The sequence below is a fragment of the Contarinia nasturtii genome, unplaced genomic scaffold (genome assembly GCF_009176525.2).
Source record: "Contarinia nasturtii isolate CC-2019 unplaced genomic scaffold, AAFC_CNas_1.1 Cnas_scaffold_1764, whole genome shotgun sequence".
NCBI classification, from domain to species: domain Eukaryota; kingdom Metazoa; phylum Arthropoda; class Insecta; order Diptera; family Cecidomyiidae; genus Contarinia; species Contarinia nasturtii.
Window position 1 is genome coordinate 245,206 of NW_022199096.1, and position 12,661 is coordinate 257,866.

Here is a 12,661-nt window from a genome sequence, read left to right on the forward strand (position 1 = left end):
CATATTTTAGTAGTGCTCGGGCACCAAATTAAGAATCCCCAAAAAAAAATTGAAAAATTTCAAAATTTGGCTGCCAGGTGGCATTTTGAAAAAATCGCTGAAAATTCATTTTTCTCGATTTTTGACCGCCAAAATGATTTTTTCGAATTTTTTTTGGTCATATTCGGAATCTAGGGACTGCGTAGATAATGTTAAAAAAAATATCATTACAATCGGTTGAAAAGTGGCCGAGATATGGCCAGTTGGCCAAAAACCTCAAATTGGCCGGTTGAGGTGTGTGTGTGTCTCTCCGTGAAATTATTTTTTTTCGAAAGTAGACTGAAAACTGAGCAAACTAATTTCTCAGTTTCAAAAAATGTGTTGCGTAAGTGGTTTTGGTCTGGGGTCGAATATTTTTGGGAGGCCGTTTTAGAGTTTTTCATCGATCGGACATTTTTCTAGCCATCTGTAAGGTACCACAATGATTTATACGTCGTTGAAAAGGTAAAAGATTCACCTTTCCGGATCCGAAGTCAGAATGGAAAATTTTTCAAAAATGTCCGCCAGGTGGCGTGTTATGTGACATTTTCGGCGAAAAATGACCATGACTTTTTTCACGTGATCCAAATTTTTAAAAAAATGCGTCTATGAAAAAAATCAAAAAACTAGGCGTTTGTTGGGGACCAAATATGTGATGATTTGGCGTATGTGTCATATCTGGGAAAATTCGTTTTTTAAAAAAAAATACTCCGAAGTTGAAATTTTTTTTTCAGCAAATTTTCAATTTTTGGCCATTTTTGATCACAGGTATAGGGGGCGTTTTTTAACAGAATCACGTCATTCTTAGCTTATTGGAAATTCATAATGGTCATCTTGACGAAGCAAAAGAAATGTTGAAAAAAAAAAAAAAAAAAAAAAAATCAGCGGAAAAGGTTATATCAGAATGACTAGACCTCAAAAAATGGGAAAAAATCGATGAAAATCGTAGTTGATCATCATTTATCTCGAAAAAATGTAAGTCTTGCTTCGATTTTTTCCTCATAGATCGAAAGCGCACTCAGTTTTGAGCCGATATGCACATGTTGAAACGACAACATTCTTTTATTTGGTGAAAATTGGTAAAAGTGTGAACTTAATCGGCCATCTATATTTCAATATCTTAGTAATCAACTGCAATGTACTAGGTTTTTACTTTGTTTGTTCACTTTGACAACTGATTTTACATTCTTCGGACCTGAGGAATTCAATGGTGGTAACCGTTTTGAGAAACGACTGCTGTTGTAAATATTCAATGAAAATACGGACGATGACAGTCAATTCGGTTGTTTCAAACTACGTTTTAATTTGTAAAATAAATGTACATATTTGAGTGAACGCTTCACTGAAAATTTATATCAGAACATTTTCAGATTTATAGCATTGCATCACACTGGGAACTTCGAAAGAAGTGTTTTTTATACTTACATATAAAGAATACAATAGTAGTATATGGATTTATTGGAAAATGAATGAAAGAAATGTCATGCGACTAGGCAAATGTCTCGTTCAATTCAATGATAAATCACATCCAAATATACCATATTCAATTAGAATCAGAATTTGACTCATTCATTTTCTTGCCATGCCATTTAAGTAAATGTCATCTATTGACAAAATACTTCAATGTTTATTAATTTATAGCATGCATTGAATGTAACAAATGAATAAAGCAAGCAAAAACTTCCATTAAATAAATCTCTGAGTGCAATATAACATAATTTCCGGCGTTTGCGTCGAAGAAAAGTCGAAATAAATTTAATCGCGGTTTTTAATACACGCGACGATCTATTGGAAAAAAACAACAACAAAGAAAAGATTGTCACGTGGTGAATTTCGTTTTTTTTTTTTAATACGACAACACGATATATATATCCAAAATGTTTGCTGGCGTCTTGGTGTCGAAAGATGGAGCTTCGACTGCATATACACGTTGTCACCGATGAGCAAGTGGAAAAAAATCATACGGTACAATAATCGACAAACAGCTGGTTTGAATGGATACGAATAAGAAGAATGAATAAGAAAGGTCAAAAACGCGAGCTGCCTGCTCATTTCGTTGTATGTTGTTTCGCTTTCGATTATATCGAAATGTGTGTATATCTATCTGTATCACATTTGGAGTAAGCACATTTCACTGATACCGAGACGCCGTGCCGCACCATACCAATAAAGTCGACCAACAAATATATCCATTTGACACACTTACAAACGTGCATGCGGCTGCACACGCATACATACCACTTGCCATCGAATGGACGGATAACAATGGCATCGATTCGAATTCGTGTGTATTTGGCGATGACGCCGCCGCAATGTCAAAACATATGTTTGTGTGATTCGCAATGCGAATGGGTATTTCCATAATGCGTTCGTCCCGAATGATACATACACATGTGCGTGGCACACGGTTTCAAAAGTGTGCGAACACACATGAATGGGTAGCGACGAGAGCACGTTGACTGAATAAACACACGACAAACGCGCTCGAATCGACGAAAAATCATACATGAAAACCAAACAAAAACACTTTTCTAAGCAATAAAATTATTTTCATTTTGCTCACACAACAATATGTAAAAAAATCATCCAATCGACAGACATACATTTCCGTCATTTGAATTTGAAATGTGTATTGATGTGCAGTGATTAAATTCTGAATAAAATACCGATTTTCTATAGAATTTTTTCTTTTATATTTCATTTTGCTCATGTGAGAATATAAACAAACACACGAAAAAGGGATTCGACACATTTGAATCGCGATACGAACACGAATTTGTTTTGGGATTAGACAACGTCAAATGAATTACAGCATCGGAAAATAACGTGAAACCTTATAAAAAATAATAATAACAAAGTGAATTGAGTGATACATAATCGCAACAACGCAAAAAAAACGACGAAACTATAAGGAAAAAACTAAGTGAATAAACGTTTTTTTTTGGTTTTGCAAAGACACAACGACAGAAATTTGCACGAGACTCTCATCTATCTCACTCTATTGCTGGCACAGAGTTTATGCAACAACAATTCCGAACAATCAATCGGCATCTTCGGTGTACGGACGGATAAATAAAGTGAAGAACATTTAAAACCTGTACGATTGTGAATTTATCAATTTTCAGTCTCAATGACATTTATTTCAACGAACCAAACCGTTTTTTCTTTGTAAATTTTCTTTGATTTTTCTTAACGGTTGTGCGGTTGCGTTTTACCCGAAATATTTTCACAGTTTGCGTGTGTGATATCGTTCGTTTATATATTTTTTCTATCATTCTTGCGAGTAGACGTTCAACCGTCAAATCATTTCACAACGATCGTTAAACATATTTTTATCTTCATATGTGAGTGGTGATAATATTGAGGCAAAAAAAAAAAGAAATAACAAAAAAGTGACAATTCATTCGAATTCATCGGGTCATAGTATTTCTATTGAAATCGATTTGTTAACCGTGGAACCACCAAATTTTGAAAAAGGAACAACTGTGAGTATTCTGTTATTTTACATTCTTTGTCTTATTCACCGCATCCTCTCTTCACCTTCCTCTCTCTCTCTCTCTCGCTCTCGCTCTCTCTCTCTCTCGCTCTCGCTCTCTCTCTCCCCCCCCCTCTCTCTCTCTCTCTCTCTCTCTCTCTCTCTTATTCCAACGCCATTTTTTCACAAATGGATTTTTTTTTAAATAATTTCATTTGCATGCAAATTGTTCAATTTTCCGAATGGAATATTTTTTATATTTCCCTCATGCATTTGCGAATAAAGTTATTATCATCGATAAATTGGTCATTGAGTTTGTTTAGTGCATTTTGTTCGTGATATGATAAAAAAAATTACATAAGTTGATAGAATTGAGTGAATAGAGAGCGTGCAAAATTACGCGAAAGCGTCACAACATTGCAAATCGGACAAAGTCTGAGTACGAACAAAAAAATGATTTAGTACATTGATAGAGAAGAAATGCCCTATAAAAAAAAAGAATACAGAGTGAGAGAGAATAAATATATTATATATAATAGTCACCGCCATGCATAGCCTTCTAAATTGTTTGTAGCATTATTAACAGTCACTATCTACATTCGAATGCATGTGTTACTCAATTCGTGGTGATTGCATAGAGACGAACGCACACGGTGTGTCCGACGAATGCGGCATCACAGTCGTTGTCGTTGCTTGTTGTCAAAAGGTATTTCATCGTCTCGATCGGAGTTCGTATTGAGGTCATCATCGATTCTATATAGAAACATAGCTATATAGAAAATTGCATAGCAGACATCGTTTGCGTGCTTTGAAAGACGTAACCCGATGAAAATGCACACATTGACCGACGATGGATATAAGGTTGCACGAACAAGAACAAAAATTTCAAATGAAAGTAAAAAAAACAATAGCACCTCGGTACGGCGTTGGTTGAATGTGCGTTCTAATGCCATTTCTCGCGTTTATTTATTGGTCATTAACTTTGATTCTCTGACGTCATTCCATACATTTTAACTTCATTTGCGTTCGAATCAGCACATGCACTAAACTGGTCAGATTGACGCCCAGAGTGTAATATGAATGGGGTTTATCAACAATATGCGTGGGCCGATGGATTTATGGCGGAAATTTAAAAATATGCTTCCCAAATTCCGATGACCTTTTCAATCAGTTTTTACATTACCAGATTTTATTGCTTCAAGTGCAAATTGCGGCCATTAATCGACTATAAACGGGTTTCCATTCTATTACTTGAAGTAAATGCTCTTGAATAACGGTCTTATTTTAAATGTTACTTAATTGGAAATTTTTATCGAATTCAAAATAAAAAAAAAGCAACAACGACGTGCCAATGTCAAATGAAAATATGCTCATTATGGGCACGTTTATGATATAAACTTCGTACAATTTCCCATTATTTCGTATTATATGTGCATTAATTATTATTTTATTATACAAATGTGTGACTTTTTCAAGAGCGACACGCTCGGCTCTTCTCTTTTTGCTTACACAGAATAAAAAACAAAGACTTTGCACCGAGATTCAAAACTCTTTTTTGTTTTTGCTTTCGGTAACCAGAGAAAATGAAGACCGCATATTTTTTTTTACACCGAGTGACCAACTTGGATGAAACGTGCTTCTGCTGATTTAGCACATTTATTCAAATAGTTCTTTTTTGCCATATTTAACGTGTTTGTTTCGTGGCAAATGTGCGATCATATGCTCATTTGCCATATTTATTTGCAATAAAAGGGGCGATATGAGGCATTTAATGAAAAAAGACCATTTGTTTATTTCAATTCAAGAAAATTGTGCAATTTGAATAAAAGAATTGTGCCCCGTGTTTCGAGAAAATCAATTTAAAATGCATTTCAAAACAAAATGATATGGTTTAATAATAAGCAGACTTTTATTATGGTTTTTTTTTTGCAAATTGAGCGCACAATTTACGATTAAAATTTTTTTTCTACCTATGGTTGTCATTGAGCTTTTCAAAAATTCCATTTTCATTTCACACGAAAAATATGTTCGTAAATTAAATCTTTGTGATAAAAGAGCGTATAATATCTTTCTTCAGTCAAAATAAAAGCGCATTTCATTCATTGTTCTTTTTTAACTCACTCTCTTCCTCTACCTCTCTATCGCCGCTTCTCAAACAGAGAGAGAATATATATATTGAGAACACTCATGTGATGATTCAAATTAATTTTGCAAAAAGTCCGCAATATGACGTCATTGATTATTCGGGCTGAAAAAAAAGTTTGCATGGCAACCAAAACAGATAAACACCAACAACAACCGAATATATATATATATATATATATATAGCGAAAGACCATTGGGAGTTCCGACGTATAGTTGTTAATTTTTTCATATTCATCAGTACAGTCTCGCATATAGATGGTGTCACGCGGTCCCAAATAACCGTTTATCCACATCAAATCGCTTGATTTTTGTATTGAAATTCGTATTTACTGGCGATATAACCGAACACCATGATAAACACACGTGTGTCTTTTGACTGTTCATGCCGTTGCGACCGATGACACATCGATGCCTTCAATCGAGAAAAGGTTTTCGAAATTGTTTGTCTTTTCTTTTGGTATCGAATATTTATTTTTAATGTTCGACCTCTGAGCTCAATTACGCACAAATTTTTTTTTATTTTTAATGCAATGCACGAAATATTCAAAATCTATCGTAGTAATAGACAATTTTTGCCCTCGCATCGTTTTCGTGCACATCACCAAATGGAGCGTGTGTTTATCAAGAGCCAATCGCATAGAGTAAGGCATAGATGTGTATATATATCAAAGGAATGTTGGTCGAATGTGTGAATATGCGTTAACGCGACTTCCGTAACGTATGCATGATACCATTATGTTGTGTGAGTGCGTGCTATGTGAGTGACGTCATCAAGTCGAGCCCCTCAAAAATGCCAACTACAATCACTGGTTTTTTTTTTTTTTGTTAAGCATCAGTTTAATTTTTCGTTTTTTTTCCATTCTGTCATTCGTTCGTTTGTTGTTTCTTCTGTTTCTGGATTCGATTCCATGGCAATCGATCAATGCATAAAATTCCATGTGCTTGTGTTATATTTGCGTACAAGCAAACATACGACATACGTTAAATCTATATTCAATGAGTCGCATTATAAATAAAAAAAAGCCAGCAACAATAAACACAAAACCGAGAACAAGATGAAAAAAACAACAATTTACGCGTAAAAAGTATACATTGTGTGGCGTTATCTGGTCGAAATACCTTTACAATTTTTCCGTATTTAAAATACAATATTTTATAATAGCAACTCCACGCGCAAAATACTCAAAATTCCTAGCATAATTCGAATGATGACTAAATGTGAGTTGATACGAATACACAACAATGAAACATTCGCGATCTTCTAATCGCTTTATGTGAAACATTAAATTTATCGCATGATAACGTTCAGCTTATTCACCATTTACAATGTTATTGTGTGTTTTTTTTGTCTAGAGAACAACTTCTTTTTGATATACTCAGATTGTACGAAATGTAAAAAATACTTGAGATTCAACCCCAATAAAACATTTTTTTTGCACGTGAAATGACCTCGATTGGAATTCATATTTAAAATCGGGTAATGCATTTGAAGAAAAAGAGACAGGTAAAGGATTTCATAAGTAAAAGACTACGAAATTGCATTTTGAAAATAGATGTTTCCACCACTTATAAGTATTGGCGAGGGATCAACCACCTAAAAAAAATTCGGAATCCTACTCTTAGGAATTTCACAAGGGACCGCTTGCCATCACCAAACCTACCAAAAAAAATTCCGTCAACACCTGTATTTACGATTTTTTTTTTTGTAAAAGATTCTGAATTTGACCGAATTTCAATCGAAATCAATCGAATCTTTGATTTTAATTCTGGAAAATCATTGATTAGTCCCAATGTGGTCGCATATTTGTTTCTATTCAATTGGTTTCGGCGCATTAGATTTAAATCAAAAATCGGTCGATCCAAAGGAACAAGCCCACCTATTGTTTGTTTTAAATGCGAAAAAGAGCACATCATGAGCATCATGATGAAAACATCATGATGAAAAATGACAGATTCTTGTGAAATGTGACAGATACAATATCCGAGAAAATATGAATGATGTTAATTATTCTGTCATTTGACAAACGGTGTTATCTATGCAAATTTTCAAACTTATGTTTCATATTCAATTGAATTTGCGTATTGTCCTTGCCAGTAATTTTTTCCATACAATTGCATTACACAATTATAAATACATTCATTTAAAACACCACAAGAGATCTATGTAAAAAAACGTGTCCCTAATTTGTGAACATAGTCGCTGAAATAACCGTCAGTTCTCCATTTGAATGAAATTTCTTTATGCTCTTGTCTTTAAAATGTCGCAGCCGGTCGTCAAAAAACGAGTTAAGGTGCTAATTCCATCGCAAGCGGTGAAAAAATATTTTTGCAAAAATGAGACCAGTTGTTTGCCATTTGTCTGCGACATGAATTTGATTCACAAAAACGTATGTCGAGATGTGCTTCCATTTGGCTTTCATTTAGGCTGTGTTTTTCCTCTCTTTCGCTCCTTCTCTCTCTCTCTCTCTCTCTCTGTCTCCCTCTCTTCTGAAGTTCAGTGACGCTGTATCTATATAGATACATAGATATTCATATACAGTTGAATATTATGCACATACATCGATGGTAATTGTGTATTTTAAAAAAATGACACACACTCATTATGAAGTGGTTGTAATCTCTTTATTTTCCATCTATTTCTATCGTTTGTACTCAATACGACTACTGTTTTACTCTCACCTGAATTTGAAATGGTATTTGACATACAAACAGAGGCAAAATGGCTGTATCGTAGTGGAAACGGCAAAAAGAAAAACAAAAATTGTGCCGTAGTTCATACGATCGCATACAATTCATAATGATCGCATAAAGTATTTGGACAAAAAAAAAGGCTCGCGTCATTTGGCACGTACGTTTTACATTTTAAAAACCCATTCCAATCGATTTAAACACGTTTCATTTTAGTAATATTAAGATGTGTCGCCACGAACGAACAACAAAAACACGCTTCAAATTGGCTCATTTTAATTTATTGTTTTCGGTCAATTTTAGGTTCAATCGGTGATCGATCGAGGTGTATGCTGAATGAATTGGTGATTCGCCTGTTGCTACTGCTGCTGCTATTATATATATATATATGACCAAATCGTCATTGTATTCGATAATATATACAACATGAGTATCTGAATGCGCAAGTCGCCGCTAACATTCTCAATATAACGTCATCGTCCCGCAATACAACTACTTTTCGCCTTGTGTCAGCCCAACCGTATTCTCACATTTTCAACACAAATACACACATACGCTACGCAATCCCATACAAATACCCTATCGCCCGTTGACGAATGTCAGTTTGGATATAGCTAAGACAAACGTGACGTGACGCTAGCACTTTTTCTCTTCTCTATAATATCATAACTGAAACTACATAGGCAATAGCAGCCGAAGAGTAGAAGAAGCGAGACAGAAAAAAAACACACAAAATTATTATATATATAACATACGCTCGGTGTCTTGTGATACACACCAATTCAAATCGAAACGAATCGAGTGCATATAAAATCGCGGGAAGACGTTGCCGTTAAATTTATTCTGTGCTTTGAAATTTTGGTGACCAGACCAATCATTCTGCACTCAGCTACATTTTTCTCACTGGACATTTTTTTCTTTGTAATCAAAGATCGAAATATAAAAGTGTTTGAATTAAATTTCGTTGTTAAATAAGTTTAAAAAAAAAAAGTGCGAAATCCTGTTTGAAAGCAGCCCGTGTTCGGTTTATTACAAATATTTTTTTAAAAAAGTTGATCTATTGGCGTGGAATCGTCGGCGTTTGAATTTCGTTCGCCGTTCGATATACACATAATACAAAAAAATAAAATAAAAGCGACAAATCGTGTGAATCATCATTTAACAAAAAAAAAGGACGAAAAGGTGCGTTGCATCAAAAAGAACAACTTCGGTGTTCAAATATTAATCGACAGAGAAATCAAAATAAATTCGTGTTCGTTTCGTGACAAAGAGACAGACAATCATAAATCAAATTCGAAAAGGCGAAATTGCAAAGTCGACCGAAAAATAAACATATTTCAAAACACAAGCGAAGAATCAAAAGAAAATTTGCCAGCCAACGTTGCACAGCTATATCGCAATTTTTCATCAAAAGTTGTTCAGACAAACCGTAAAAATTCACTCTACACAGATTTTCAAAGCTGTACGTCTACTGGGAAAGAGAACAACCACATCAACCGTTCACAAAATGGCAAATGAAATTATCGACACAAATGAACTGTTTGAGCCAAGGTAAGTGTTTCAAAATTCCACCTCGTTGTCGTTTGTTTTAAATATTGAAAAAGAGAAGAAACACATACACAACGGTTTGTCTCTCTTTGGCGTCTTAATGATCCGATCAAAGGAAAGTACAAGCCGTTATGTATCTGATAGCTTTAGCGATGCGATAAAAAAAAAAGTTTCAAGTCGACGATTTTTATGTATCTCGTTCATTTCAGATGGATTTTTGTTTATTTTGTCGTTAGGTTCCAAAAGTATTTTTTTTTTCTTTTACATCGATTTTTAATTGATGAGTCAGGGAATAAATAAATAAAAAATTAGGACGCTCGCATACATTGAAATGGAAACAAATTAACATTACACACGGTTGACAATTGTTCGAGTTATTTCTTTCATTCTTTTATAGTCTAACATACGTCCTCAACATATTTGGATAGTCTTCAATTTTGAAACCGAGAAAACCGTAATTTGTCAATGGCAAACTAGAGACAATAAAATAAATAAAATCTTTTTCGGTGATATCCTCAATTCGATAAGAGTGGTACAGCCAATAATTTTTATACATACATAGTCGATGTCTGTGCTGAACTCATTCAGACTGAGTCAGGTTTTATATTCTTGACTATGTGAAACACACGACATTTAATTGTTTAAAAGACTTGTTTCTTTTGATCGATCGATAAACGATTTGTTTTTATGACTCAATGTTTACTCTTCATATTTGATTTGCTATTTGATAAAACAAACTGAACAAAAAAATAATTAAATGACCAGAACTATAGACTTAGAAATGTTTTTATCATCTTAACATTCACTTTGATAATTGTGTTTTTTTGAAGCACATGTCACCGGCATGACAACTTGGTGTCATGAGCAATGAAATAATCGAAATTCATTTTTTCCCTGCACTTGATACACCGTTGCGTTGAGACCAATTTTATTGAATTTGAAGCAAAACTTTCCGTTATCGTTGCATCGGTGTGGCGCGTGCCATTCGGAAAATTTCCAATCTCACAATTCTCAATGTCAATAAATTATTTCGAAAAAGTTTTCCTTTCATTTTTTGTTGTCTCATAAAAAATAAATTTGCACATAAATTAGCTCGTTTTGAAAACTTTTTTTTCTTCTCCAAGTTACACAAACACTTTATTCCTCTATTGACTTGTTAATTAGACGCCGTTTAATTAGAATATTTGCATCGTTTCGCTTATTATTTATATTATTGGCGGGCAACAATTCATTTGCTTTGTTTATTTCCGCTGGCGGCTTTTGTATCCCACAATTAGAAAAAGTATAAGGCGTTTTATTTCGATTGAAATCAATTGGAACAAATGGGGGGTTTTCCTTACGGTAAAATTGGATTCGTTCGATAGAGCGATCTTTATTGTAAAAAATTGACATGTGTAGTCTCGTGAGTTGGCCATTTGACGGGCGAAAAAAAGTCTATCTCGCTCGGCAGAGTGGGGAGGTCAGCCGAGGTTGCTTTATCGGCTGGCGACACTGATGCAATTAAAAATTGGCATCGCATGACAACAATTAAATGTACAATTATTTCAAATCATCCAGATAAATACACTTGGTCCGTTCACATCAGACACACACAAAAAAAGTCACAGCTGATTTTCGTATCGATTAAAAGCGAATGATCGTGCATGACAAGAGAAAAAAAACAACCCAGAGTAAACAAATTATGTGTTATTCGTATTTTCGATAAAGGAATATTTTCGATTGAAAAACATGTTATCGATGTTATATCCGTGCGTAACGCCATTGGATGCGAAAGACTTGAAAAATTCAATCAGAAAAACAATCAAAATGCCACATAATCCAAAGTTCATGAGATATATTTTGGTGTCAATACATGTGGATTTCCATAACGTTGTTTATCTAATTATTATTTATCTGCTCCGTTCTCTCCCTTTCTCAGTTATTCTTCGTTTTTATTTACTTTGTCATTGATTTTTATCCAGTTGTGTTTTTTTTGTAATCCTTCGTCAAAAAAGTCAATGCGGAATCAAACCTTCTCGGTCGGTCTTCGTTTCCTTCCGCAAAATGATTCTGCACAATAAAAGCCGAAAAAAACACAACATTTAAATGATGTATTCAATCGTCAAGTTATATATTTTATACAAATAGGAAGTGCCAATTGTCACAAATAAGACCAAACTTATTAATTGTAGATCGTGTATGGAAAAAATATTCCATACTCTAAGCATCTTTTTCTGCTCTCTGATGTATCGATTGAAGTGGCGTACATTTTTTTGCGATTAGATTCTTATATTGTTTACACATCAAGCCGTCATGTCATGTTGTTGTTTGGAACGCGAAAATCAAAGTCGAATTAGTTAAATCTAAACGAGCAGTGAATAGATAATAACAAGCGGTCATTTTGGTTTCTTTTTTCGCTTTCTTCAATTAGCTTCAAGTGGTGAAACAAAACAAATACCAAATGATCACAGGAAATTCAATTGAAGTATTTTTGCGTTGCACACGCAAAATATGGTCTGCACGAGATTGATACATTTAATTTGAGAGAATGAAATTGAGACGAATTATATTTTCTTTCGTCGGATTTAAAACAAATATGATTAAATTGGATCAAATTTGGTGTGCGGTTGACGCTGCTAAATCCCAATTTTGCGATACAAATGTCGACATAGATATAAATTCGCTGCTCCCCCAATCAAACAAACACGATCTCCCTCTCATTTTGCACACCGTTCGTTAGCAAATTTATATGCGTTTGATAATATGAATCGTTGCGGCGAAAGAGTAGCTCTTATTTTTCTCCAAATA

General features: G+C 34.2%; 1 protein-coding gene across 1 annotated transcript in view; it reads left to right on the forward strand.

The window, feature by feature from the left end:
* Nucleotides 1-2,613: 2,613 nt before the first annotated feature.
* The window catches only part of LOC116347266 (trehalase), a 39,970-nt gene continuing 29,922 nt past the window's right edge, over nucleotides 2,614-12,661 (forward strand). Inside the window, exons 1-2 of the mRNA XM_031777810.1 lie at nucleotides 2,614-3,503; nucleotides 8,630-9,877. Of these exons, the coding sequence (XP_031633670.1) occupies nucleotides 9,834-9,877 (44 nt within the window). The 5' untranslated portion in view covers nucleotides 2,614-3,503; nucleotides 8,630-9,833. The remainder of the gene's footprint in view (nucleotides 3,504-8,629; nucleotides 9,878-12,661) is intronic.